The following is a 26,604-nucleotide window of genomic DNA, read 5'->3' on the forward strand; positions in this document are numbered from 1 at the left end:
AGTGTTATTAGTAGTATGCATCCTTATTTGCTGCCAACGGTCAACTTGCATTTTCATGTATTTAAAAATTGTCAAGATTCACCACATATCATTGGGTTTTGACTTAAAAAAAATGCATACAGTTGATGTCCCTCACAGGCTGTAGAATGCATCCAAGGAAAAAGAGGGCGGAACTGGCGTTCCAGGAACAGACGGGAAGAGGAGGGGAGAGAAAATCACAGTCCCAACACAAACAGTGAAATATAACTGCAAACTCCATCTAATACTGCGAGGCCTGTAAGCCATCGGACTTCTCACAGGGCGTGGTTGCAGCTAGTTTTTAGATTGTTTTTAGGAGTGTTCCCTCATATTTTCCTCGTCGGATTTGACACGGAGGGAGTGAGTTGCCTGGCCGCCATCTTTAGGACTTGTCTGTGAGGGGGAAATCAAGCTTCTGGGCCACCGTTAGCCCTGGGGTGGAGTTTTAACATTGTCAACTAGCAAAATCAGGAACGTTAAGTTATAATCAAACCCTGTCGATTAAATACGCGTCAAAACTCGATCGAAGGCCAGTTTGGACCTTCAACAGACTTATCCTAACTCTGATCTGGATGGACAGCACTTCTTGATTCCAGGCAATATTCAGTCCTCTTAAAACTGGCCTGTCGGACGGGTGAGTTACCGCCTTACATTCTTCAGCAGCTGCACTAACGTTAGTATGAGCAGATTTAGCTGGCTCGCTAACTAGCTATGGTATCCAGCCCGCTTGTCTATGAACGGCCAAGTAACTTTTGCCTTGGGAGAGCCAGCGAGAAGAACCACCTACAATTAGCTAACATAGTAGATATTCAGTTAATTGTTGTCAGACTTACTGTATTTTAAGTTATAAGTTGATAAATGATGTAACTTCATGACATAAGTAGCCAAATACACTGCCACGTTAAAGCTATTTGTTAGCTAGCAAATAGCAAGCTAGTTCTGGAAGTTCTGAAGTTGTCTGTCTTTGAGTAACATTATAAGTCAATGTTACCCAATAATGACTGATCGCTAACTCGTGACATTTTGATTATATTTGATTCATAAACTGCATGAGTCATTATGTAGACAGCTAATCTCTCACTCATCAACGTTTGCCAACATTTTAATGTGTATCTGTTTAGGTAGCTCCGCTGGTTTATAATGTTAGCTAACGTTAGCTAACTTACTAGCTGACGTTTGCTAACTGTAACGTTAGTGGATGTCTAACATTAGCCAGAGTACAGGCCTTAGTCAAGTTTAGTGGTTGTAAGCTCGCACTATAGGTATCTAACCACGATCAAGATGCATTAGTGATGTTGTATCTATACCTGGCTATGCAAATTATTTGAAGATTGAAAATGACATGGTATTATAGTGCCATGCCCAATTAATGTTAAGCTGGGACCCAGGTGGTCCAGTGTAACCCTGCCAATTTGGCATAGGGTAGCTAACTATACTAGCTAGAATGGCTGGCTAGCTTGGTCGTTTTAAGCAGTTACGAGTTGCCAAATTGGCTGTGACATATTGCAACAAGTATTATTTATTTTGTCAGCCTCCGTGAGCAAGCATCTCATCCTGTTTCTGAACAACGCCTAATTGTGTGGAGACCACCGTTTCCCCTATGCTGTGTGACAAATGTCTTGTATTGTCAATAACGTTACTTTTTTTTAACCGATAGATGTTAAATATGCTATGCTTCTTATTACGATGTTAACCAAAATCAACTATGTACAATTGCTATGATTACAAAGCACTATTGCGTCGGATTTGGTCTTCATTTCCTCATGTCAAACGTTGACTCATCTCCCCTGAAACTACTATGCTGACAGATCAGCAAGTCATGAAAGACAGGCCCTATGCAGTAGTTCAGGTATAGAGCGACGACAAAAACAACTCAATTCTAAATCTTTTGTGTAATTAAGTCGATAAAAGTATGTAGGCTTTTGCAATACTCTATTATTCATGACGTGACATTGTGGCATGTGGATGTAATTTCTACCCTATTATTACTAAGAAGTTGCCTTCATGTCCACATGTTACTGGTTCATTAAGTCTCTAACCTTTTTGCCTTTGATGGTGTAAGCACATGCTTACTCACTGGTGCCAGATTCATTTGCCTCCCTCCCACTGAAATAGGAACCTTTCATCAGGCACACACTTCCATATGGAGGCCATGCATTATGCCTTGACTTTCCTGGGTGTGTTCCCTTTGGTCATGTTTTATGGAGCAACAAGCTCTCCCCCCCACAAGAGGCATACTGTCACACAGTGTGCGCTATAAGACACATTTGGGTGGTGTTGATATACTTGTTCATCCACTGGAAGAAATCGTTTTAAAGGGGGTACTTGTGGATGCCAGAACCCTTGTGGTGAAAAGCTCTTGTTGGGCATTGTTGCCATGGCCTATTTGTCTTTGGGTGTATATCACACAGAAACATGCAAACTGAAATGTGTGTGAACGCTCGACTGAATGATGTCTCTGTGCAGAGGAGACACGGTCCCTTGTCTCCCCGCAATTGTCTGTCTCTGACCTCATTGCTGTCGCTTAAAGCATCCCTCTCTCTCTGTCTCCTCCTCCTCCTGGACACTTCAGTTCAGTTCAGCTCAGCCCCTGCTGTTTGACCATGCATACCATCATCTGCCAGCTATGCCATGAAAGGACATGCTAGAAAATGCAGGCCTGACTGACATACATGGTTTCATACCATATCATGTACAATGAATTGTGTTCAGTCACCGGGTGGATAATCTTCATTAAATTTGATTTTGTTAATCTGAAAACCTCTGCAGAGTGTTGTTTTGTCTCGAGTTGGCATGGGAGTTAGTTTAAAGCTACTTTTAGTTACATCTGATAAAGCGCTTATACCACCAGTCCACACTGTTAGATCCGCCAATATCAGGCACTTAAGTTTGCACCTGAAATAGTCTTAATTTTGGGCAGCACTAGCCTAAATATTAATAATAAGATGGCTAAGTTTTAAGAATCTACAACGAAAGTTTGTAAGCAAACTTAATAGCAACAATGTCTATTCCTACATACGTTTTTTCCTGTTACTGACTATTTGTACAGCTAATGCCAGTGGTACCAGAACAGCCTGATCATTGAATGCACAGCACAAACTTAATGTTAGGCTGTATCAAATAACATTTAATGGATTGTACAACAAGTTTTATCTTCTGTTTGTTCATTGCTAGTTTGTAGTGTGAGTGTGGTGTTAAACTCTCCCCAGAGTGGACGTTTATGGCGTGTTAGCCACTCGGCTGAAACCCTCTTGGGAACTACCAGACAATAGTGTCATAAAAATGAAAAGCGAAGTTTGCTGGATCCCAGTCATCAAATGATAAGAGCTCTTTAATAATGAATGGGATGTCCCATGATCCATGGATAGTTCTCCAAGAGCTTTTATTTGAAGATGGAATGTGTCACGCAAAGCAAACATCTCTTGTTGTCGGAATGAAAGGTTTTCTACAGCTAATCTTAGTTTAAGCAAATGTTTCAACAGTTTTTAGGGTATTGGGCAATTTGAATATCAGGTTGTTTGCGTAGAAAGTTGTCTTGCTGTGGGATATTAACTATTGACCTGACATTAGGTCTGTTGTAGGAGGCTGGCCTTTGAAGGCCATTAAGCAGTTAAGGTTTGCAAATAAACAGATCAAAAATGTTTTTAGCTTGGGCATCACATGACCTGAGTGTGTCTGAGAGTCTTTGAAGAAAGAGGGAACATGTTTCTCATGATATTCATGGAATGTTTGCTGCTTTCCATTAGTGATGAACCCACCAGAAATATTTCAATTGGTTAACATTCATCATCTCCTCGTCTAACAGTTATGTTTTCAGTAGGCCACATCTTGAAATCTTTTCTTTAGATTTTGACTTAACATGATGGGCCAATGTATAGTTAACCTAATTTTTATAGTCAATCTTCCTTCCATATACAGCTAGGCCTATTAGTTACCAACCTTAATGACAAAATCTGACTGTACTTCACCTAAGGAGAATAAAATATGTTCTTTAAACCAGATTTGCGAACTCTAGTAAACATCACGTTCCTACTGATCCTTCGAAATCATGACCTCAGCAGCGTGCATGCAGCACATTATATCTGCGGGCCATCATGAAAGTTAAGCATCTTATGTCGAAGCTCAGTCTTCATCCCGGCCCGCTCATTAATTGACACATTGTGCACATGTAAATGTGGTGGCCCGTGTGCAGAATATCCAATGACACTGTCGTCATCCCCGAGCCAGGCCTTGCATGATTACGAATGTACGTCGGAGAATGGGGCCCACAAAGCGGCTTTTCAGGCCTCTCCAGCGAGCTGGTGGCCAGAGGGAGGAAGGGGAGGGGGCGAGGCAGGGAGGGAGGGATCAGGGCTGGGCCATGGGTGGACATGCAGGCGGGCGTGTGGGTAGCAACAGCAGTCGTGGCTCCAGCACATACGTAATCCAGAGCAGGCCTGTGACACCGCCGTAATGACCTTAGCCAGCCAGCGCAGTGTGTGGACATGATGCAGATGGGAACACCGTCTCACCCTCAGTGGAATAAACATTGTTTACTGTGTGTGTGTGTGTGTGTGTGAGCCTAGAAATGAAAATGTTGTTGAATGGATGGTGTGATACCTCCCCCACCCCACACACCCCCCTTATAATTTTGTGTCTGGGATGACCATTATAATTTGCAGTATTCATTCATGTGGAGCATCGTACATGATTCTGTTTTGTACAGAGTGAAGCAGTAAGATAACATGCACATGTTGAGAGTACTAGCCTGACGGGGCATGAGGATGTACCTTAAAGTGGGTTCTGTATGAAATAAGACCTCTAATTATTACATTACACTGGGGAGCAATGATCTGTTGAGTGATTAATCAGCATGTAGGCCAATTATCAATTAAGCTCTTGCAGCTTCTCTTTATCAGCAAATGGTTGTATGTATGTAGTAGGCTATGACGTATCAGAGTGTTTTACAGTATAAGAAGATTAATCTTAGTACTCTATCTGCTGGGTGTCAGAAATGGTTTGGTGTGATCTGACGGTGTCCGTGTGGGACAGGGATTTGTCAGTTGTATGGAGATGCAGTATTGTGTTTCAACAGTAAGGCTCATTAAATATTTGCAGGGGTCGGGGGTTACTGAGCTCTAATTGTAAATTGTAAGTATTCAATAGTGTGCTGTTGTTGTTGTTGTTGTTGTTGTTGTTATTGTTCTGTGTGCGGTATGGCAGTGCTGAAGAGGTTGAAATGACCCCCCACCCCACCCCACCTCCCCATTGGCATTAGCTGAGAGCAGCCAGACCAGGAAGTGGAGTGCAGACTGTATGCACAGGGAGAACGTGCGGAGGGAATTCCTGCCCTTTGTTGTCCTGCCCTGTCGCATTCTTGCCATCTGTGTGTGCTCAGTGGCACGCAATGGTGTCAGTCAGCCTGTTACCAGCCCAGGGCCCCGGCTCTGTCTGCTCTCCCCCAGTCTGATTAGGGCCACAGCGCCGCCACCAGACTGGACGCTGGACTGGAGAGAGTTCCACAGAATACAGAATGGCGACGATGTCAGAAACTTGTTTTCTTATGGGCTTTGCGTTTCTGTACAGTTTGGGGTTGCTAATTACTCCTCACTTGCTGTCATGGTTATGAGTGTAGTGTAGTTGATGTGTTGATGAAGTCAGGAAAAGGTGTAATGACATTTATAGAATTTAAGTAATGGCCATATAGTCAAGATCTTTAACGCTCTGCCACCTTCTAATGTATTTAAGTTTTATGCGTCTCTTTTTCTTTTTTTGTGTGTGTAAATGTTAAATTTGTCTGTTCTTTTACACTGAGACATGTGGTTTTTGTTTTGCTTTTTGTTTTGTTTTTGTGCATGCCTGAGTTATATGTATGTGTGTGTGTGTGAGCTGAGAGCTGGTTTCTGTTCTAGCTGGGCGGCCTGGGGGAGCGAGGGCCAGTCTTGTGACTCAAACATCAGACCTCAGTCATCAGTATTGTGTCTGTGAAGCTGATCATCTGAGCTGTGCCGTGTGTGTGAAGACTGAAGAGATGGGAATGGGGGGGGGGGGGGAGGGGCATTGCCCAAGCAGCAGTAATAAACGAAATGCTATTTAAAAACGAGGACACAGTGTTGCATGCTGTAACTCCACTGTTGGGTGAACTGAAGGGGGTTTGGTCATGGAGCATTGCAACCCCACTGGGGAAGAAAGCAGAGAGAGCACTTGTTAAATGCAAGCATGAATGGCCATGGCATAATGACTAGCCTATATGGTGGTGGTGTATATGGCCTTTAAAAGTGGTTTGAAAGGAGGGGGGAAACTACTTGATTGGAATCAGGAAATTGCTGAGTTAGAAAAAAAGGCTTTTGCCCTCACACCCAAAAAGCCCAGAGCCACTGTGCAGTTGTTTACGTTGTGTAACGTTACGTTATGACTGTGTTGTGGCGATGAGAAAAGAGTGTGACTGACGCCTTCCTGCTGACAAATGTCCATTTGTGCCTCTAGTCAGGGCACCAAAATAGCAGAACTGTTTTGCAATTATGAATTTCAACACCAGAAATGCTTTGAACGTGTCTGTGGGATCGGAGAGAACTCTGCCCATGGCATTATTAAGATGGGTGAGAATTGCACAAATCGGACGATTCTGGCATTTCCATTGCAATTCAGTGACAGACAGTGATGGTTTTCTCTTAAAGATCTCCCAAGAATTTCAGTTAATTTTTTTAAGGAATTCCTGTTATTTGTTTGAAGAAGCAAACTGGTAATGAATCTATTGGGCGATGTCATGTGCCACAGTGAGATTTATTGGTCAGCGCGGCGATGAAAGGATGCTTCTCTTTGTCGTTGGCAGTGTGACTGATGACTTGTGCGAGCGGTATGCTTTGTTCCTGCGCTGCCGTGTCCCTATCATGCCCCTTGTGCTTCTCACCTGTGCTTATGCAAGCCTCTTTTGCCAGGCCTGCGTTGGCGGATCGCACATTCAAGGTAGCAAACCAGCGCAAAGACTGAAGAGGCAGGATACCAGGGAGTTTGGTGTTATTTATTTATGTATTTAGGGAGGGAGTTTGCGGGGGTAGTGTTGGGCTATTGGTTGATGCTGGGTTGGAGTCAGTCAGTCCACAATGTGCAGGAGGTACCATCGCCATGGCAACCAGAGGGCTGATTTTTTTTCTCTTTCTCTCCAGACGCCATTGCGTCTGTGCGGCCACCTCAGTGGGAACCTGGAGCTATAAGTGGCCTTCTCTCCTGGGCTCGCTAGCCCTGACACAGCTACCCACCCTTATGCCTATAATTATCATGCACACACACGCACATGCACACACACACACACGGCTCGGACAAGCCCACTTCCGCTACCCCCGCATCACTCCCTGAAGTGGCCAGACACACACGCACCACACACATATACACACATCACTCATCCTGGCAGAGTGAAAATCAAGGCAGACTCCGACACCCATCTCTCACTAGAACTAGTGAGGTGACCGAACTGTTTGGATGGCATGAAGTGCTTTTGGCAGCGACGACAGTGCAGATAATCAGTGATGGCAATCACAGAGGGGTGTGTGTGTGTGTGGTTTTCCAGGCTTGTGTGTGTGGACACGGCAGAGACCTGCTGGGAGTGTGCTGAGGGTGTTGTGGCTGCCGCTCGAGGGTGTCTCCTCTTCACTTCCTGTCTCTGGCTCTCCTTCAGTGTTCCTCTGTGTGTGTGCTTCTGGGTCCCTCCCTCTCACCCTTTTCTAGTCGTCTTTTTCTTTCTCTCCTGCTCTCTTGCCATCCATTCAGCACTAGATACATCGGGTAGAGATGAGAAGGCAAAGGAGACAATATATTACATGATTGTCTGTCTGTCTGTCTCTGTCTGTCTGTCACTCATAGAGGCTGATTCAATCCCCATGTGGTATGTGATTCTCTGTCTGGGTCACTTGATTATTTTTCTCTTTATCAGAGTTTTCTCTCTTTCTCTATTTTCCTCTTCACCATTAAACAACTTGGGCACAGAGCTGAGATGCCAACATATTACATGATCCTCTATCTGTCTCTCTCTCTCTCTCTCTCTCTCTCTCTCCTCTCTCTCTCTCTCTCTCTCTCTCTCACACTCACTCACGCATTCATTCACTCAGTCACACACACACACACACACACACACACACACATATCGCGTCTGTGCGGCCACCTCAGTGGGAACCTGGAGCTATAAGTGGCCTTCTCTCCTGGGCTCGCTAGCCCTGACACAGCTACCCACCCTTATGCCTATAATTAACACACACACATATCTCACACATGGAATGTTTACATGTTTTCTCTCCATGCTGCGTCCCCTCTAACAGCTGGATCTCTGTTCTCTCTCTCTCTCTGTCTCAGGTGTGGATCTGCATGCAGCCGCTGTCCTGCAGATGAGCCGTCGGTGGGGGCTGTCGCGTCGCAGTCGCAGACCCAGATAGTTGCTGGTGGCTGTGCTGCGGCCCCTCGCCCGCCCCCCGCTCCCAGCATGCACAAGGGCGTCCGCGCCGGGAGCCTCAAGGACCCCGACATCGCCGAGCTCTTCTTCAAGGAGGACCCCGAGAAGCTCTTCTCCGACCTCCGTGAGATAGGCCATGGCAGCTTCGGCGCCGTCTACTTTGTGAGTAGCCAGTAGCCAAGCAGTAACCCTGAGCTTTGTGCTGAGGTTCAGTGGATTATGGGTATACAGATGAACTCAAAGCCGTTTATTTTATATCAGTGAGCTAAATAAATGGGATGCATATTCCGTGAAGACAGAAGCACAAACGTCATTCCCAACCAAGAAAAATCCTCACAACTTGAGCTGAATTGCTGCTGGTCCTTCCAGTGGTCAGATGTCACAACAGTGGTGTTTGCGTGTGATTAAGTGGTCATGTGACGTGTGTCCCCCTAGGCTCGGGATGTGCGGACCTCAGAAGTGGTGGCCATCAAGAAGATGTCCTACAGTGGGAAACAGTGCAATGAGGTGAGCCACCATTTTCAACAGTATGTTCAGAATGCGTTCTGTTCAAACATTGGTGTTTACAGGGTGAGGAGTGACTCTAATGGACTCGTGTGTTATGCTAGAACAAGGTGTAGTTACTTTCGGGCTACTTCGTGCTGGTTGTACAGTGTGGAGCTAATGGGCAAACTTCTACTAATCCAGGTCTTTCGTACACCTAAAGATACTCTGAATATGTTTACATGAAATTATACTAGTGTTGTTGCATAGGAAGAAGAATCCGGTTGGGGGGGAAACAAAGTTGTTTTTCTAAACAATGTAGGTCTAATGATTGCACTGACTGAACTGCAGTCTGGTTAAAACTGGTCTGGTCTTAGCATGCCCCTTCTGTGCCATTGCTATATATGGATTTTGCCTCGTATGCAGCCGAGATGCTGGAGTCAAGAATTCTGCCGCTTCTGTGTTACTCATTCGAGGTCAAGCTGCTTTAGTCACCCTCTGCGCAACAGAGAGAAAGAGAGAGAGAGTGTGAGGGGGCTCGCCCCTCCTCTACGCTAATGTAGACCGAGTTTTCTGGACCTAGAGCTGCCTGCCGCTGCTGCAGGGGGTTCAGAACTCGGAGCGATGAGCTCACAGAGTAAGCGAGGCTGGGGCGTCAAATGCGTCATGAAACTTTGTTCTTTAAAAAAAAAAAAAAAAGACAGAAAAAGCGTTTGGGATGACAGTGATGCAAACAGTAGTCCAGGGGTGGTGTGTTTTTTATTTTTAGTAACAGAGAACCTGTTTGACGATTACTGAAACCATGTGCATAGATTTAGCAAGCGTGATGCAGAATGTTGTTGTTGTTAACGTAGTTTCCTATTCTTTTGTGCGTCACGTTAGCAACTACGTGTTTTGTTGTTTGTGATTTTGTGCCTTTTTCTCTCCTGTGTTTTTCTTTTCCTCTGTGTAATGTGCAGAAATGGCAAGACATCATTAAGGAGGTGAAGTTTCTTCAGAAAATCCAGCACCCCAACAGTATTGAGTATAAAGGGTGCTACCTGCGTGAGCATACAGCATGGGTGAGAGTCCAGTCCGTCCTCTCCATTCTGGCAATAGCAAACCATTCTAGCAATAGCATTACCGCCTTTACTAGAATTGCTTAAACAGCTCTCAAGAATTTCAGCATATTTTTTATCAAAAAAAGTTTTCAATGTAATATGAAAAAATGTTTGATGGGCTGAAATGTGCTGATGAAATATGCTAATAAAGTAATTAAAGAAAAAAGAAATTTGGTACTTTGTTTTAAGAAGCAGTCTAGTAATGAATCTGTTGAGTCCATACACTTTTCCCACTACCAGTGTGGTTGGAGTACCCCACTGAGGTGGCAGTGGAGGAGCACTTTCATTTCACACTTGCAGAACAGAAACAATCTCCAGATCCCTCTGCTTGTCTGTATTATTAAAGGCAAAGCTGGCAGTCACCCCCGGCTTAATCTAATGCATTTCTGATAAAAGGCACATGGTCAGATTTTGTTTGCTGTTTGACAGTGGACTTAACATGCGTCTTTGTCTTTTTAGCTGGTAATGGAGTACTGCCTGGGATCCACCTCGGATGTTTTAGAGGGTAAGTGTATTCATCACACTCGACCAAAAACCACCCGCAGCCACACACAAATGACAACCATGATAAGCCTGTTGGGTTTGCCTTGAAGTCAGAGATAGAGCATTGATTTGCCTATTGATTTGTCTGTTCCAGTGCACAAGAAGCCATTACCAGAAATAGAAATAGCAGCAATTACTCATGGTGCACTGCAAGGGTTGGCCTACCTTCACTCCCATAATATGATTCACAGGTGCGTATGTGTGTGCATGCACTGTTGTAAAATAAGCGATGAACTGCAATGCAGTAAGTGTGCTTTCATGTGGTGATTATCATGTATAGTTTACCATATCATATATCATACCATAGTTTAGAATATGTTTTTCATATACCTTTGGATATCTAATTGTTCAGGTAGACATTAAGGACGAAGAAGGTGAGTTTTTTTTTTAATGTGAGCCCGCACCCTTTGGTTTTTGTCTCTTCTGCTCTCTGCCCCTCTCAGAGACATCAAGGCGGGGAACATCCTGCTGACCGAGCCGGGGCAGGTGAAGCTGGCGGACTTCGGCTCGGCCTCCCTGGTCTCCCCAGCCAACTCCTTTGTGGGGACTCCATATTGGTGAGCCTGCGGTCGGACCTCACACACACACACACACACACACACACACACACACACACACACACACACACACACACAAATGAATTACTTCAACAACTCAGTCCGTGTTGTGTTGTGATTTATGAGTTGGAGAAGCTTGGGTTGAAATGCAGTGAGCTGGTGATCATTCGGTAGAGTTTCATAGCATCAGCAATAACATGTTATTATTTAAAAATGTATTTAATTGAATTATTTAAAGACTTTTATGTCATAGCAAGGTATGCAAAGACATAAACAAAACCACAATCCTCTCTCTTTCCCTCTCAGGATGGCCCCTGAGGTGATCCTGGCCATGGACGAGGGGCAATATGAGGGCAAGGTGGACATCTGGTCTCTGGGGATCACCTGTATTGAATTAGGTCAGTCACAGGCCTCAGCACACCTCACGCCCTGCGGCTAGAAAATACCCACCATGTTGATCACATTCTCCTGTGTGCTTTGACTTCTTATCATGCCTGGACTAGTGCTTTCGCTCTCTCTCTCTGCCTCTCCTGATCTCTTGATCTGTTTGTCTATATTTGTGTCCCTCTCTCTGTCTGTCTATCCCTCTCTTACTCCCTGTATGGATGATGAATGCAGCTAGGTCCACTGTTTTTGCATGACGTGTATGGAACTGCTTATGCCAGTTGATTAACATGATTTCTGCCTTTTCTCTCTTCATCTCTCTCTTTCTCTCTTCATCTCTCTCTCTCTCTCTCTCTCTCTCTCTCTCTCTCTCTCTCTCTCTCTCTCTCTCTCTCTCTCTCTCTCTATGTGTACAGCTGAGAGGAAACCTCCCCTCTTCAACATGAATGCCATGAGTGCCTTATACCATATAGCCCAGAATGAGAGCCCCACGCTGCAGTCCAGCGAGTGGTGAGTGTCTCCAGTATTAATCTGCTCCTTAGTACTCAGGGTTTGTACGGGTGCTTGAAATCCTTGAAAATGCTTGAATTTTAATGTTGCGTTTTCAAGGTTTGAAAAGTGCTTGCATTTCGGATAAAGTGCTTGAAAATGCTTAAAATTGTAAGTGTATTTCTTTTGACACAAATAGCTTTCTGACGGAATAATAAGCTTATTAGATGCAGAAAGTCGGAGAGTTTAAAATTAAAACTTCTCCACCATGGTCCTTGCTTGCGCCTCTGCGTGTGTGACTGATCTGCCCAGTATATGGATCTGTTTTCATGCGTGACAACGCCCCCCCCTGCACACAGTCGGACATGACTGCACCACCGCAGATGACTGCACCACCAACATGAAGTGAGGTTGCCGTTTTAATAAGCGTTGGTTAGAAAACAGCTATTTCGGACTGCTGAAATTATGTAGGGTCATACAGATGCATTGCTAGCTAGGTCGCCATTAAAGCTAACATATTATTGAATAGGCTATTAGCTCCAATCATTGGAAGACAAGGAGAAAGTTAGGTTGAAGAGGGAAACGAAACTTTATGGTATGTGAATGCAAAACCGCACCAGTCATGTCTATGTCCGTATCTACCATAGAGGTCACCTTTCTTTCTTCAAATTTCAAGTTTCATTTATTAGTAAAAAATAGCCGACGAGACAATTATCCTTGCATCAACGCACCGTCACGCAACACATAGTTGTAGATAGCCTACCTCTGACATGACTCAACACAGTGTCTCACGCAGCTCAAATAAAGTTCAATACCCACAAATCCATTGTCCAAAATAAATAATCGTCAGACCTGAACAAAGACTGACTTCAAGGCCTACTCAAAATGTTATGCTGAAATTTAGTGGAGGCTAACCTGCACTGAGTATGGACCAATAGTAGGCCTAGGCCTAGCATATAGTAGCCTAGCCTAGATATAATGGTAGATATTTATATGGATATCTAAGCATGATATTGATTATTGGTCAGTTATTTACACAGGAGACAGGAGAAGGGAAATCAGGCAACATTCACTACTCTGATGAGGAGAAGTAGGGCATTCCTAATTAAAGATGGAGCAGAGATCAGTATAACTATCCTCAAAACCAATTGGAGAAATATACAGGTGCATCTAAAAAGGTAGGATATTGTGGGAAAAGTGTGTTGGTTATAAACATGTTATAAAAAAACTGAACAAATGTTTCTACGTCAGACGGCAAAATGATCATGATAGCCTTTACATTACAGCCCTCTATGGTTAAGTCTTTCATAAGCATATATAGGCTACTTTGCTCTTTTATAAATGTACCATATGCCTAATAGGCTGTATTTCTAAGTGTGATGTATACTATAATGTATACATTATATGTATGTCAATTTATCAATTAGCTTCCGCAATATTCACCATCATCATTTAAGGGGTTATTTTTCACATTTTACTTCCTTGGGGGCATGCCCCTGGACCCCCATAGTATTTCTATCAACACCCCTGACCTCGGTATTTGAATCCTGGCTACGGCCTTGGTCATGTCTCAAACTTCAGCTCAGTTTTGTGGTTTAATGCTTATAGGCCCTACAAGTGGAAAGGACATTAAAACACCATGCATATGTGCATATCGTGCCGTTTGGCAAGAAGTTAAATTCATCTAATTATATAACAAAGTCATCTTCACGTCACCCAACGTCACATCTCCGCATTTCTAGCCTACTGGTTGGTAGCTCATGATGACAGATGTAGGCCTGTCTGCATGCCGTTGTAGGCAAGAAAGAGACATAATCAGTCTTGACTGTCATGAGAGTGAGCCTTAACATTAGTTTGAGTTTACATATTCAGCAAAGAATAGTTATTTGTTGAGTGATTATTTTCTTATTTTATTTTAATTATTTATTTATGTAATGTTTTTTTTTTTTTTTTTTTTGGTATATTGACTCAGTCAGTTAGATAGCAAGCAAAGTCTACTTCCAGACAGGTGACACATTTTTAAGTTTCCCTTTAATTTCTTTTCCCGCTATTAAGAAACACAATTTTGTCTGTTAAACCATCTCTAAATGATAAAGTAAAAATCATTTTGAGTTAGTATAGTCATATAATACGTCATTTGCCACCGCTGTAAAGTGCTGGAAAAGCTTGAAAATTGACCTTGAAAGTGCTTGAATTTGATCTTGGAATAGGTGTACGAACCCTGAGTACTCCTCGGCTCCAATGCCACTATTTACTCCTCTCATGCATAATTTAGTTCACCTTCACTATATGAGCCGGGGGAAGAGGAGGGCAGCAGGAGCAAGCCTCTTGTCCGCTGCCTCTCCCCCCTCCTCTACGGTTCTCACATCTTTCACACTTTTTTTCTATCCATGTTGTGTCATTGTCACTGACTCTCTGCCACCCCCCCCCCCCCCCCTCATGCTCTTTTCTTTTCTCCATCTCTATCTTCTATCTCTTCTCTCCTCTTTCCCTTCCTCCCATCTTCTCCCTTTTTCATTTCTTATCTTTCTCTCTGTGTCTCTGTCTCTGTCTCCAGGACGGATTACTTTAGAAACTTTGTGGACTCCTGCTTGCAGAAGCTCCCTCAGGACAGGCCCACCTCTGAGGAGCTGCTCAAGGTGAGTGAGTGTCAATCACGTTACACGCATCACAGTCCTCACACGTCACAGTACGCCCATGTGACATGCTCACTCACTGTATGAATTTGGTGTCCACATATACAGGTACATATTAGAATATCTTTCCTTATACATCTTTCCTTGCCAATACACAGACCTAGTGTCAATGAGTGTCATTTCAACTATCAAGTCTGCAGTCTTTCCCATGATTGGTTGTGCTTACTGAACCTGTCTAAGAGATTAAAGGATCAGGAAACCAACATTTCTGTATTATAACTGATTTTTGATTTGTAAGCCATAATCATCGACACTAAAACAAAAAATGGCTTGAATTATTTCAATCTATATGTAATGGATCTAGAATATATGAAAGATTCACTTTTGGAAATAAATTGGGGGGAGACCCACCTCTACATTCCAAAACACATCAATAGTTAAGTGGTTAATATATTTGACTGTTACATGAGTATATCTGAGGGACATCCTTTCCCTTCATGTCTCGTGCGCATAATGAAAATAATGAATTCTCATGCAGACACTGACACATGAAGATGAAATGACTCCATAGAGTCCCACTGCTGGGGCTCCTTCCTTACTACTGCAGCTGGTGTTTAGATTGAACAGTCATGCGTTTATTTGCATTTATGAGCATTTAGTCTTTCAGAGCAAGCGTGAGCAGGCTCACATATTGAGAGTGTCGCTGCTCTGTTCCTGCCCTATGCTGTATGTTTCTCTCCCTAACCCCTCTGCGCACCTCCCGTTCTCCCCCATCAGCATGCGTTTGTCCAGCGTGAGCGGCCCGAGTCGGTGCTCATGGACCTGATCCAGCGCACCAAAGACGCCGTGCGCGAGCTGGACAACCTGCAGTACCGGAAGATGAAGAAAATCCTCTTCCAGGAGGCCCACAACGGCCCCACCACTGAGGTCGCAGATGAGGAGGAGGTCGGTGGAGCTGACCGCACGCGCGCACACACACACACGCTATTTGTGTCTCTCTCTGTCTCTAATGACACTTGCATCATGTTCATGAATGCTCCGTTTTTTGTAGAAATGTAGGGAGTCATGTGCATGTTGACAGTATAGTTGTGGCCAAAATTTTTGTCAGTGACGCAAATGTTATGTTTCACAAATATTGCTACAGCTTTTGCATAATACCAATAATTCGTTGCATAGCTTCATTGGCATAAAAAGTAAACTTCATCACACACAAACAAAAAAAAAAAATCACAGCATTTTGGCCCATGACTTAACATCATTTCAGTTATACCATATCGCAACAGCGGAGAGTGTGTTTCATATTTGATTCTTCAGTATACATATGAAAAAAATAATCTAAAAATAGTTTTTGAAACACAAAATGTGTGCCACTGCCAAAACATTTTTGCTGTGACTGTAGGTTGAGGTATGATTTGAAGCGCACTCGTAAAATTTGCATTGCATTTTGAGTTGTGTGCTGTTGTACTGTATGTGTGTCCGTGTGTGCCTATCTGTCTGACATGTACGACCGCCCGTCTGACTGCCCCTTCTCTTGGCAGGAGACGGACCACAGCGGCGTGGGCCGCACCGGCACGGTGAACAGCGTGGGCAGCAACCAGTCCATCCCCAGCATGTCCATCAGCGCCAGCTCCCAGAGCAGCTCCGTCAACAGCCTGCCCGACGCCGCCGACGCCGACAACAAGAGCGAGCTGGACCTGCTGGAGGGCGACCGCACAGTCATGTCCAACAACTCCGTCATCCACCTCAAACCCGTAGGCACCTCTCTCCTCTCCCATCTTGCCCTGCTGTCTCTGTTTGCTCCCAGTGGATGTTGTTTTTGCTTCTCTATGTCTCTTGTGATGTGTTTTCCCTCTTTATGTAAAGTTGATTCACCAGGCCAACTGTGTGTGTGTGTGTGTGTGTGTGTGTGTGTGTGTGTGCAGGCGGGGGAGAGCTACCAGGAGGAGGAGGAGGAGGAGACTGAGCCCCAGAGCAGGCCCTCTGAGCCGGGCCAGTCTCCGCCCAGTCAGACCCCCCGCAGACCTCTCCGCAACCGCGAGCACTTCGCTACCATCCGCACCGCCTCCCTGGTGAGCGCTCTCTCTCTCTCTCTCTCTCTCTCTCTCTCTCTCTCTCTCTCTCTCTCTCTCTCTCTCTCTCTCTCTCTCTCTAGGAAGTCTTAAAGGAAGTCTGTTTTTTTTTTTTTTTTATTAGATTTTTATTTTCTTATGCACGAAAGCCAGCTCTAAAGGTCACATAGCCCAGTGCTGACGGATAGACAGTTGACTGTATTCAGTAATCAGAGAGGGGCCACATTGCGTTGGGCAGGATGTTTTGTGTCCGCTTGCATAATCCAATCTTGTGGCTGCACATCTTGACGTACGAGTCGACAGCGCTGATTTGTGAAGACATCCTGTCAGATCAAACGTTGAAGTGAAACTTCAGTAGTGTTTTTTTGTTTTTTTTTTCCCAGTATAGTATAACTTTGACTACACTGCAAAAAATTATATCTTACCAAGTGTTATAATCTTGTATTAAGATAACAAATCTAGTTAGTATTGTTTTTAGTATTAAGATACTTACTTTGAGCTCTCTTGTAAGATTATTTGACTCAAAAAAAGTCAAAATCTTCTTAAATTAAGACATAAAAACAAGTAAATTTATCTGCTAGTGGAGTAAGTAATTTTATTTTAATTTAAGATAAGATTGAAGATTTAAGACAATTTAAGGTCAATTTACTTACTCCAATGGCAGATAAATGTACTTGTTTTATGTCTTAATTTAAGAAGATTTTGATTTATTTTAGTGTTGGGTCACTACAATGAAATGACAAATGGTCTCGTTTGATGCCCAGAATGTCCTCTACTTTACATTTGGGTACAGTAATGCACCTTATTTTGTCACGCCTGGCAGGGTTTTGTAATTCGTGTGTGTGTGTGTGTGTGTGTGTGTGTGTGTGTGTGCGCATCAGGTGACGCGTCAGATCCAGGAGCACGAGCAGGACTCTGAGCTGCGTGAGCAGATGTGGGGCTACAAGCGCATGCGGCGGCAGCACCAGAAGCAGCTGATGGCCCTGGAGAACAAGCTGAAGGCCGAGATGGACGAACACCGCCTGCGGCTGGACAAGGAGCTCGAGAGTCAGCGCAGCAGCTTCTCCTCCGAGATGGACAAGCTTATCAAGAAGCACCAGGTCGCCATGGAGAAAGATGTACGTGCCCAGCCAAGCAGTAGCCCCTAACACGTTTTTGGTTCATTCTGCTACATTAACGATTATTTATTTTTTTATTTTTTTATTTATTTTTTTATTTATTAACTTCTGCTGTTTTTACCTCTTAACTTGACTTGATGGTTTTAATATGTTTGATATAGTTAGTGTATTGTTAGTGTATTAACTTGATCTAGTTGTTATAGTGTATTTTTAAATTAGTTTGAAGTGCTATTCATGTGTTCTTGTCTGCAGGCCAAGACCTTTGCCAACGATGAGAAGAAATTCCAGCAGCATATTCAGAGTCAGCAGAAGAAGGAGCTCAACAGCTTCCTGGAGTCGCAAAAGAGGGAGTACAAACTCCGCAAGGAACAGCTGAAAGAGGTAAAGGCCATGATTACAACAACATTCGGATTCTTTTGATGTTAACAACAGACATTGATGAGACTTTGTGACACTGCTTCAAGTTTCTTTTTTGTTTTCTTTCTTTGTCTTTCTATCACTCACTCTTTCTTTTACTTGTCTTTTTTTTTACCTCTGTCATTTCGTGTTTTTATCGCTCCCATTTCATCTGTGTCTCTCCATCCGCAGGAACTGAATGAGAACCAGTCGACACCAAAGAAGGAGAAGCAGGAGTGGCTCTCCAAGCAGAAGGAGAACATCCAGCACTTCCAGGCGGAGGAGGAGGCCAACCTGCTGCGTCGCCAGAGGCAGTACCTGGAGCTGGAGTGTCGCCGCTTCAAGAGGCGGATCCTCATCGCCCGTCACAATGTGGAGCAGGACCTGGCCCGGGAGGTGAGGAGGACTACACTGGACATCTCTGGGCCTCTGTCCGCTGGCTCAGTCTTGTCTTTTTGTTGTTATCTTAATTTATTTATTTTCACCCCCCCCTCTTTTGATAGTCTAAAACATTTGGTTTTATATTGTCCTATGAAATGACTCAACTTGATTATCCCTTTATCTCTCACTATCTCTCCTGGTTTATGTGTGAAGTTGATCTGATCGGAATTGATTTCTGCAACATTTCTGAATCTGTGTGTGTGTGTGTGTGTGTGCGACACTGCAGGAGCTAAACAAGCGTCAGACGCAGAAGGACCTGGAGCACGCCATGCTGCTGCGCCACCACGAGTCCATGCAGGAGCTGGAGTTCCGTCAGCTGAACATCATCCAGCGGCAGCGTGCCGACCTGATCCGCACGCAGCACATGACCGAGCTCACCAACCAGCAGGAGTACAACAAGCGCCGCGAGCGCGAGCTGCGCCGCAAGCACGTCATGGAGGTCCGGCAGCAGCCCAAGAGCCTCAAGGTGAGCGCTCTGCTCCTCGCTCTCGTCTCGTCCCGCCTCTCCTCGGTCATTCCATTTCTCTACTCCTCTCTCTCTCCTCAGTCATTCCACTTCTCTACTCTCCTCTTTCTCCTTTTCATTCCTTCTCTCTACTCCTCTCCACCAGCAGGTGAGCACAGCAGCCTGCTCTTCAATTCCCTCTTTCCTTCTCTTCTCTCTCTCTCTCTCTCTCTCTCTCTCTCTCTCTCTCTCTCTTTCCCTCTCTCACTTCTCTCTCCCTCCTCTCTTCACCAGCAGCCCCGGTACCTCTAGTTCTGAGGACTCATCCGCCCCTCTGTCCTCTTCTCTCCTCCTTCCTTTCCTCTCATTCCTTTCCTCTTCTCTCTCTTTCTCTTTCTCCACTCCTCTGTTTTGCTGTCCTCTCCCTCCTGCTGTCTGTCTCCCTTCAGTCTGTGTGCTTCAGCTGAGAGCTGATTAAGCCAGACTGGTTCACTGTGTGACACTGGAGGCTATCTTCAAAACAAATCAATAGCTTTCCAAGAAGCTCTAATCTAGATTGATTGCATTACTACTTACTACATTACTATTGCACCACTTGCTTAGCATTAGTTAACTTATTAGCTATTGCTGTAGTCGATTAACAGTGTAACATTATGTTGGATACTTATAATAAAGGTTCAATATACAGGCAAGTCATGGATATTGAATCCTCCAACAGCCCAACATATCAGCTTGTCTGTTTAATTTCCAAAGAGCTGATGAAATAAACCTACATTGGGGACTATTAGTCTCATTGGATACTATTCAAAACACGACAGCTTGCTTCATCTCATCCGCATATCCTGTCTGTTGTGTCTGTGCTTCGTCTCCCAGTCCAAAGAGCTCCAGATCAAGAAGCAGTTCCAGGACACGTGTAAGATCCAGACGCGTCAGTACAAGGCGCTGCGCAACCACCTGCTGGAGAACACGCCCAAGAGCGAGCACAAGGCCGTGCTCAAGCGCATCAAGGAGGAGCAGACGCGTAAGCTGGCCATCCTGGCCGAGCAGTACGACCACTCCATCAACGACATGCTCTCCACGCAGGCCGTGAGTGTGCCATGGACACACACACACACACACACACACACACACACACACACACACACACACACACACACACACACACACACACTACTCAGCAAGTCCAGTAAATTAATCAACACATGTCAGAGCTGGTGCATCAAATCTCCTATCCTTTCACAAATAAAAGCTTCAGTGTATATCCATTCTTTTAATCCTTTTAATCCTAGTCGTAGTGCATAGGAATTTAGCCATTTCTGCATTCATGTTTTTGTATGTTATGTACTGTAATACATTTTATGAAGGGGTAAGATTGCTAGCTCCATTCTGTCATTTTAGCTCCTCTCCTGTTTTAAAACCCCCCTCTCTGTGTGTGTGTGTGTGTGTAGTTGCGTCTAGACGAGGCGCAGGAGGGTGAGTGTCAGACACTGCGCATGCAGCTGCAGCAGGAGCTGGAGCTGCTGAACGCCTACCAGAGCAAGATCAAGATGCAGACGGACGCGCAGCAGGAGCGCGAGAGGAAGGAGCTGGAGCAGAGGGTGTCTCTGCGCAGGGCACTGCTCGAACAGAAGGTCAGTCTTTCTCTCTCTCTCTCTCTCTCTCTCTCTCTCTCTCTCTCTCTCTCTCTCTCTCTCTCTCTCTCTTCTTTCTTTCTCGCTCTCCCCGTGTGTCACATACACACACATGCTTACACACACTTTAATCTTTCGCTCTCTTTCTTTCATGCTCGCTCGCTCGCTCACACACACACACACACACACACACACACACACACACACAGACACAATCAAGCTATTGTGCTCAGCCTCTGTTCACACCTTGCAGTCCTACTCAACACGCCTCACTCACTGGCTCTACCCAGGTCTGTTCTTGACACTCAGAGAACCAAGACTCAGAAATATATTTTTGAGTATTATTGATTTTGAAGTACCAAGGACAAATCAATTCACTACCTACAGAACTTGACACAGGACTTGCTTAACATTTTGACATTATGTTGTTACAATGCCAGAAATGAACAATATTGTGGTTATAATGCCAGAAATGAACCATGAAGATGAAATATGGTGCACTTCTGATTTTGTATGTGTCGTGGGTGTGTGTGTGTACCGTGTGTGTGTTCCAGATCGAGGAGGAGATGCTGGCCCTGCAGAACGACCGCCTGGAGCGCATCCGCTCGCTGCTAGAGCGGCAGGCGCGCGAGATCGAGGCCTTTGACTCGGAGAGCATGCGCCTGGGCTTCAGCAACATATTGCTGGCCAACATCTCCCCGGAGGCCCTCAGCCACAGCTTCCCCGGGGCCCCGGCCAGCTGGGCCCCCCAGCAGCAGGGCCCACACCACTCCAGCAGCTCCCAGGGGCCCCACTGGGGCAGCGGAGGGAGCGGGGGCAGCCATCATAGCGGCAGTGGCGGCAGCGGCCACCACTACTACCACTCCAGTCCGGGAGGGAGCCAGAGCAGCGGAGGCTCGCCGTGGGGCCACCCGTCGTCGGGGGCCATGCCAAAAAGCAGCGTGGGGGTGGCGCGCAACAGCCCCCAGGCCCTGAACAGGACCTCGTCGGGGGGCCACGGGGAGCAGCCCATGAGCAGGAGCACCAGCATCACCTCGCAGATATCCAACGGCTCCCACCTGTCCTTCATGTAATGCTCCCCAGCACAGCACAGCAGGGCCAGGTCAAAGGTCAGGGTCACGGTCAAGCTCTGCTACAGCCTACACTTCAGAGGGAGCGATAGGGACATGGCACCTCCTCTTCTCTTAGCGCCTCCTCTCTTCTCTTAGCGCCTCCTCTCTTCTCTCTTCATTTGGCTCTCTTCCTACTCTACTTCCATTGTCTGTGTGTGTGTGTAAATGAGTGAGTCTGTGTGTGTGCGTGTGTGAAAATGAGTGAGTGTGTGGGTGTGTGTGATTTTTTAAGTTGTGCAGTTTTGTGGGTGTTTACATTGCAGTGCACTTGCCCAGCACAGGTCAGCCCAGTGCACGTGTGTCTATAAATACATATAAACACTACTTCTGTTACAGTCTCACAGCATTGAATTTGAGTTTTTCTTTATTTTATTTGAACCCCCAAACTTTGTTTTTTTCCAGTTGTTTTCTTCCAAAAAAACAGCTTTTTGTTTTAAAAATTGCCCCTTAAAACCCAAACAATAAGGACTTGTGTGGCCTCTATCATCAGGATTAGTGTGTGTTGTGGGGCAGTGAGAGTCTCGGATGTGCTGTGGAGAAACACTGGCCCACCTCCACCCAGCCGCAGAAGTCCCCCTCCACCTGTCCTCGTACCAGAGCAGGGCTGGAGGTGTGGAGGGGTTGGAGCAGGGTGGTCCTTAAGTATGTCCCATTCACTCCACAGATCATGAAGTGGACTGCAGTGATGAAGCTACAGGATAATTTAATTGACATAGTTTTTTCTGAACAGGGTGTTGACATTGCTTTGCAGTGTAGAATTTGCCATACAATTTCCCTTTATTTAATCATAGACTTCTTTCTGTCCTTCATTCTTGAGAGTTTTTTTTTATATAAGGTGACTTGAAGATGAGTTAGCGTGTCCAGGTTTTTGCTAAGCTCCTTGAAATGAGATTCAGGTATGAAACTTGTTAACATGTTTTATTATTCTCCCCCTCTATAGCCTAGCTCTTGTATCAAAGCAGGGGGGTTGTAGGGGTTGCACTTTTGAACCCTCCCCCCTGTCTCTGAGCGTGCCGTCATGTGATCTGGGTCTTGCTCGGTGGTGGACTGTGTGGACGAACCCCAACAGACCCAGGTTGAGTAAATGTTCCCAGCGTTTGGCATGTGGGCCAATGGGAGGAGAGCTCCTCCAAGTCCTCTTCCAGTGAGCTCGGCACAGCCGTTATGGGGAATGTGCCTCCTCCCTCCCCTTTTAAGCGGGCTTGGATGTGCAAGGCGGGGCCAGCCGAACGCACCCCCCCAGTCAGTTCCCGTTAACATGCACATGGGGTCCTGGAAATGCCCATCTTGATTTAAGAGGCCAGAGTCTTCTCTAGGCCCAAGGAGAGGATGTTACATTGCATATGAGCGGTCCAGTGCTGCAGAAAGGCTGCCTGCCCTGCCACCTAGTGGCGTGTTTGTGATATACAGTTGCTCCCAGGTTTGTAAGGATTATTTGTGTCTTTGTTTGTTTGTTTATTGTTGTTGAACAACAATAGCCCCAGCTCCCGTGTCATACTAACATTCAGCCATTGGGTGTAACTTATTGTATACTTCCCAAGGATTATTAGGGATCCCAAAGCCAAAAGCATAGTGTTCAGTGCCTTGAAATGATTATTTAGTATTGAAGTATGTACAGTACTGAGCAGAATAATGAATGTTATATTGTTTCAGATATAGTCCCAAATGAAAATTATATTTTTCAAATGCATATGTTGAAATATGCTGTAATGTAAGAGATAAAGATTGATGAGGTATCTATCCCATGCCAGCAAACATGCATAGAGTTTACGCCAAACTAATCGCAGTGTTAGGACAGTGGTCATTTTCCATGGTGCCTTGTATGGCAGCTGCCAAGTAGAAGCACTTTATTACAGCTGTCATATGGGTTTCTAATCGTGTGTGTGTGTGTGTGTGTGTGTGTCTCTTGAAGTGATGCAAGCCTGAACGCCCAGGTGTACTTGCACATAATATGTTTAACTGGTTGATGATTCAGAATGTACTGTAAGAAGTTACTTGTTTTTCTTTGCCAAGCTTGGTCATGTGTTATTAGAAGGTTTAGGTAGTCAGGTGAGTTACTGATTTTTAAATGGAGCCTTGAGGCGATGGCACTCAAGTGGAAATATTGTGTCGGAGGTTTTTTGGGGTGGTGGTAAAAACTGAGTTTCAGATTCTGTTTCCCTACAGTTGAATCTTGTGTTTGTGGGTTAGACATCTCTTACTGGGTGGAGTTGAATGTGGATTGCTTTCACTACTGAAAGGTCTGATGAAGCTTGGTTGAAGGAGTAGAATTGGTGCCACAGTCAGGGCTTACTCACAAGGCTGAATTGAGCGGAGAACAGAGGGTGTTTGTGTGTCGTTGTTGTTGTTATTATTGTTGTTGTTGTTATTGTTATTATTATTATTATTATTATTATGAAAAATGCTTCTGTTATTGCTCCTTCTCCTTTGAAGAACCCTGATGGCTTGTTCGGAGTGGGCTGGTGTTTCTCAGATCTCACAGCGCCACACTGAGGCACACATCGTCCCTCAATACGTATTAAATACAAAACACTATGCACCCAATCAAAGCACATTAGTCAAGGCTAATGATTTCTGCATAATTATTGCAGTATTTCCAGAGAAAAAGGTTCTGATTCCATCACCAACTCAAACCCTCCGCAACGATACTTTCTATGCATCTTTAAAAGTGTTTGACTAAGCACTTAGGCAGAATGCACAGTGGCAGGGATGGTGTGTGTGTGTGTGTGTGTGTGTGTGTGTGTTTACACTTGCTCATTTTTTCACTCTGTCTCCCTCCTGTCCATCCAGCGTGTTTTTTCTCTCTCTCTCTCTCTCTCTCTCTCTCTCTCTCTCTCTCTCTCTCTCTCTCTCTCTCTCTCTCTCTCTCTCTCTCTCTCTCTCTCTCTCTCTCTCTCTCTCTCTCTCTCTCTGCCTCTCTCTCTGCCTTTGAGCTGGGCTGAGGGCACATGCTGCCGAGAGCCTCTGTGGTTTTCTGGGTAGACGAGTGCTGCTGCCCCTGCTGTTCGCCCCCTGCTGTTCACACTAAAGCAACACACCTGAAGGCTTCGGAGAGCGAACACACCTCTCCATGGGACATTTGAGGCCTGGGGACACTTTAATGCATTTACTAACTTTTAAGAGGTTTGAGAAAGCAGAACACTTTAAGAAATGTGTGTGTGTGTGTGTGTGTGCGAGAGAGAGAGAGAGAGAAGGAGGATGTGTTTGTGTAAAATTGTAAATTATGACCGAAAAGGTCAATGCAGAAAAAAAAAACAACCAATGAACCAACAGCTTTTCTTTTAGTTTCTTGCTGAAGACCAGAGCAGATTGAGAGAGGAGCCGTTTGTGCCGGGGTGAGGACTGTGCCGCGGTGTGTCCTGAGAGACCGTGGCAGGAGGTCCCTGCAAGTCTCAAAAGATCAGGGACTAGTGTTTACATGATGCCACCTATGTGCACACACACACACACACACACTTCAGGCTCCTGGCAAGCCACACCCACACCAGGCTCCTGGCAAGCCATTGCCCCATTAGAATGAGTTGGCACTTCTCAACTTCACCATGCCAGAAAGCATTTTTTTTTACGTTTTGTTTTTAGCATTGCAAAGAATGTAACGCTTCCACTGTGCACCAGAAAAGACAAGACTTAAGCTGTTTCTTGGCCACTGAAAAAAAAAAAATATGGCAGACCTCAGGTTGTCAGTCAAGGTTCAGGTTCAATCGTCTGATCCAGGAACAGTTTTTGTCAAACCTGACTTCCTGCCTCCACCACCTCAGCTGTGTGTCCATGTCCCTCCCCCTTCCCCTCTGCCTCAGACCAGCAGCATCCCTCAGGCGTTCATCACCTTCCACTGGTTTGAACTGTACCCCTATGGCTAAGTTGCCCTCATGTACATACTGAGGGCCTTTGTTGATATTCTTGTTTTTGATAAATGTCCGTGAGAGTGAGGCTGTAGAGGTGTTTTGTTTCCCCCTGGCCCTATTAATTTTATTTACCCGACATCTCCTCTCCACATCTGTGGACAATTATTTTAGTATTATAATGATACTCACCTTCTTTTATGTCCTACTGACTGAACGTATAGAAAGAGAGTTAAAGGAAGGGGGAAACCTTTTAATATTAAACCTTTTGTTTGTTTTTTGGAGATACAAAAAAAAGCGTATTAGAGGTTCAGCCTCTGGTCGAACACTGTGCCATCTACAGTATGAGCTGCCAAGCCCAAACACTACTGCATTGGCCCCACTCTGGAGTATCCTTCCGCCTCGGGACGGGAATGAGAACTAGTTCCGGCAGTAACCAAGAGGAGGAGCTCATAGCATCCCATGACTCAAGCAAAGCAGTGGAGATGGGGAATAATTTTAAAGAGGAAAAAAAAAATCCATTTTGTGTGTATAGAGTATGTCAGTATTCACCCCCTTCCACATCACCACTACAACCCATGAGTAACCTGTATTAAACTGTATAGATTGTGAAACATGTTATTGAATGTCTAAAAAAAGATTATACAGATTATACATAAAAAATTTAAAGCAAAACAGAAGCAAAAGCATTGAAATTGTATGAAAATATAAAACATGGATATGAAAAGAGTCTAGGGTCAAATGTACTATTTTGTTTGTACTGTAATTACTATTTGATGGAAGAATACTGGAGAGATCAGCTGTAATAAAGTAATTTTAGTACAGCCTTTAGTCCTGTGTTTCTGTCTAGTTTAAAGGTGTGTGTGTGTTCGTATTTAAACTGAACCTTGGCAGCAATATGAATGTGTGCACAACAAT

General features: G+C 44.9%; 1 protein-coding gene across 2 annotated transcripts; it reads left to right on the top strand.

Moving 5' to 3' along the window:
* The first annotated feature begins 176 nt into the window (after positions 1 to 176).
* On the top strand, positions 177 to 26,555 carry taok1a (TAO kinase 1a). 2 transcript variants are annotated; one of them, XR_006022780.1, is made up of 21 exons: positions 177 to 652; positions 8,344 to 8,602; positions 8,876 to 8,947; positions 9,883 to 9,984; positions 10,483 to 10,528; positions 10,661 to 10,757; positions 11,010 to 11,123; positions 11,430 to 11,521; positions 11,924 to 12,017; positions 14,554 to 14,635; positions 15,410 to 15,577; positions 16,171 to 16,383; positions 16,555 to 16,701; positions 17,583 to 17,819; positions 18,072 to 18,200; positions 18,408 to 18,611; positions 18,883 to 19,122; positions 19,975 to 20,187; positions 20,550 to 20,732; positions 21,287 to 24,586; positions 26,544 to 26,555. XR_006022780.1 is itself a non-coding variant. In XM_042063037.1 (20 exons), the coding sequence occupies exons 2-20, from the start codon at positions 8,471 to 8,473 to the stop codon at positions 21,803 to 21,805; spliced, it is 3,084 nt and encodes a 1,027-aa protein (XP_041918971.1). In that variant the 5' UTR covers positions 177 to 652; positions 8,344 to 8,470; the 3' UTR covers positions 21,806 to 26,510. The 2 variants fall into 2 exon arrangements, 1 of the variants encoding a protein (XP_041918971.1); XM_042063037.1 differs by lacking the exon at positions 26,544 to 26,555 and having other exon boundaries at positions 21,287 to 26,510.
* Positions 26,556 to 26,604: the final 49 nt, after the last annotated feature.

This window comes from Alosa sapidissima, chromosome 15, assembly GCF_018492685.1.
Source record: "Alosa sapidissima isolate fAloSap1 chromosome 15, fAloSap1.pri, whole genome shotgun sequence".
Taxonomy (NCBI): Eukaryota; Metazoa; Chordata; class Actinopteri; order Clupeiformes; family Clupeidae; genus Alosa; species Alosa sapidissima.